The sequence below is a fragment of the Echinococcus granulosus genome, assembly GCF_000524195.1.
Source record: "Echinococcus granulosus chromosome Unknown EG_S00275, whole genome shotgun sequence".
NCBI lineage: Eukaryota > Metazoa > Platyhelminthes > Cestoda > Cyclophyllidea > Taeniidae > Echinococcus > Echinococcus granulosus.
The window spans coordinates 14,674-15,853 of NW_020170655.1; the positions used below are offsets into that span (position 1 = coordinate 14,674).

Below are 1,180 nucleotides of genomic sequence, written 5' to 3' on the forward strand. Positions count from 1 at the left end.
AGTGGCAACAGTAATTCAAACCTAACTACTAAAAGAAAAGAACGTTGTTATTTATACGTTTGTTGTTTATACCTTTGTTCGCCTGCAGAAGAAAGATGTAAAGTCTGCCTTTCATTATAAGCGACTTCTCGTATTTATGGGATGTGATCAAGGGAGGAGAGGTGCTATACAAGTTCGTAAAAAGTGCTTAATTCGGCTAGCTAAACAGCCTCCGCACCATGTGATAACAAATTACGAAGGACCACGTAGGGACGCAAGACCTGCAACGGGCAATGGGGGTACTGAATTCCATTATTTTCTCCACTGAGCACTCGCCTCAAAGAAATGACACTTGTGCATCTGCGGCATTTGACAGACCGTGCCTTAAAGGCAGGTAGCAAGCCCTTTACTTGCCGCCCACAACGACCAGACCAGACGAAATCCGCCAGTTTTCAATCCTAGTGACTGACAGCAGGTAAAGTGCCTCACTAAAGTGCTGGTAGAGGTCAAACAGCAGGCAGTCGAACACCATGTTTGAATGATTGCGAAGAAGTTGAAATTCAGAATCAAGATAACAGCAGTACATCTCACTTCAGGATATCAATTTGAAGCTGCACCTCCGAATCTGTATGCACAACCTCCTTCTGAGCCTACTTCAACAGATCTCATGGCCAATTTGCATGCCACCTCAGTGGTAGCAGTATTAACTAGAATTCTTACGGTGACGTCCACTATGAAAAGATGTTTACCTCAGAGTTTGATTGTGCCTACTTAATGTCAAAGGCTACACAAATTTATCGAAGCGCTTATTTCTGCTGCTCTTAAATTGTACAATGTCATTTGCAAAGTAATCACTGCTTAAACCGCATCCGCCCATAAGTTTATGCAACTCTGGAATCCCCGCATTTGCTGCACGATGACTGTTTCTTATCTTCTGCTGAATATAATGCTGCAGAAGCGAAGCTTGAACCCGTAGAATTTACGGATGAAGATGTACACCTCTCGTTCAAATCTTCTGACACACCCTTGAATTTCTACTGTTCTGTCTTAATAAAATATCTGGTCATTAGACAGGAGGACTTTAATCGTTAGGATTCGCTTTTGACCTAACGAAAGACCTATGCATTACAAAAGGAGGGGTGAGGTTCTTAATTTTGGCAAATAATATATGTGGTAACTAACCAATAGTTAAAGCATTTTG

At 41.9% G+C, this 1,180-nt stretch overlaps 1 protein-coding gene across 1 annotated transcript in view; it reads left to right on the forward strand. All coding sequences in view use genetic code 11, as the record gives it.

Moving 5' to 3' along the window:
- Positions 1–517: 517 nt before the first annotated feature.
- The window catches only part of EGR_10813 (hypothetical protein), a gene marked incomplete at both ends in the record, with an annotated part of 3,411 nt that continues 2,748 nt past the window's right edge, over positions 518–1,180 (forward strand). Inside the window, one exon of the mRNA XM_024500062.1 lies at positions 518–722. Coding sequence (XP_024345521.1) covers positions 518–722 — 205 coding nt within the window. The remainder of the gene's footprint in view (positions 723–1,180) is intronic.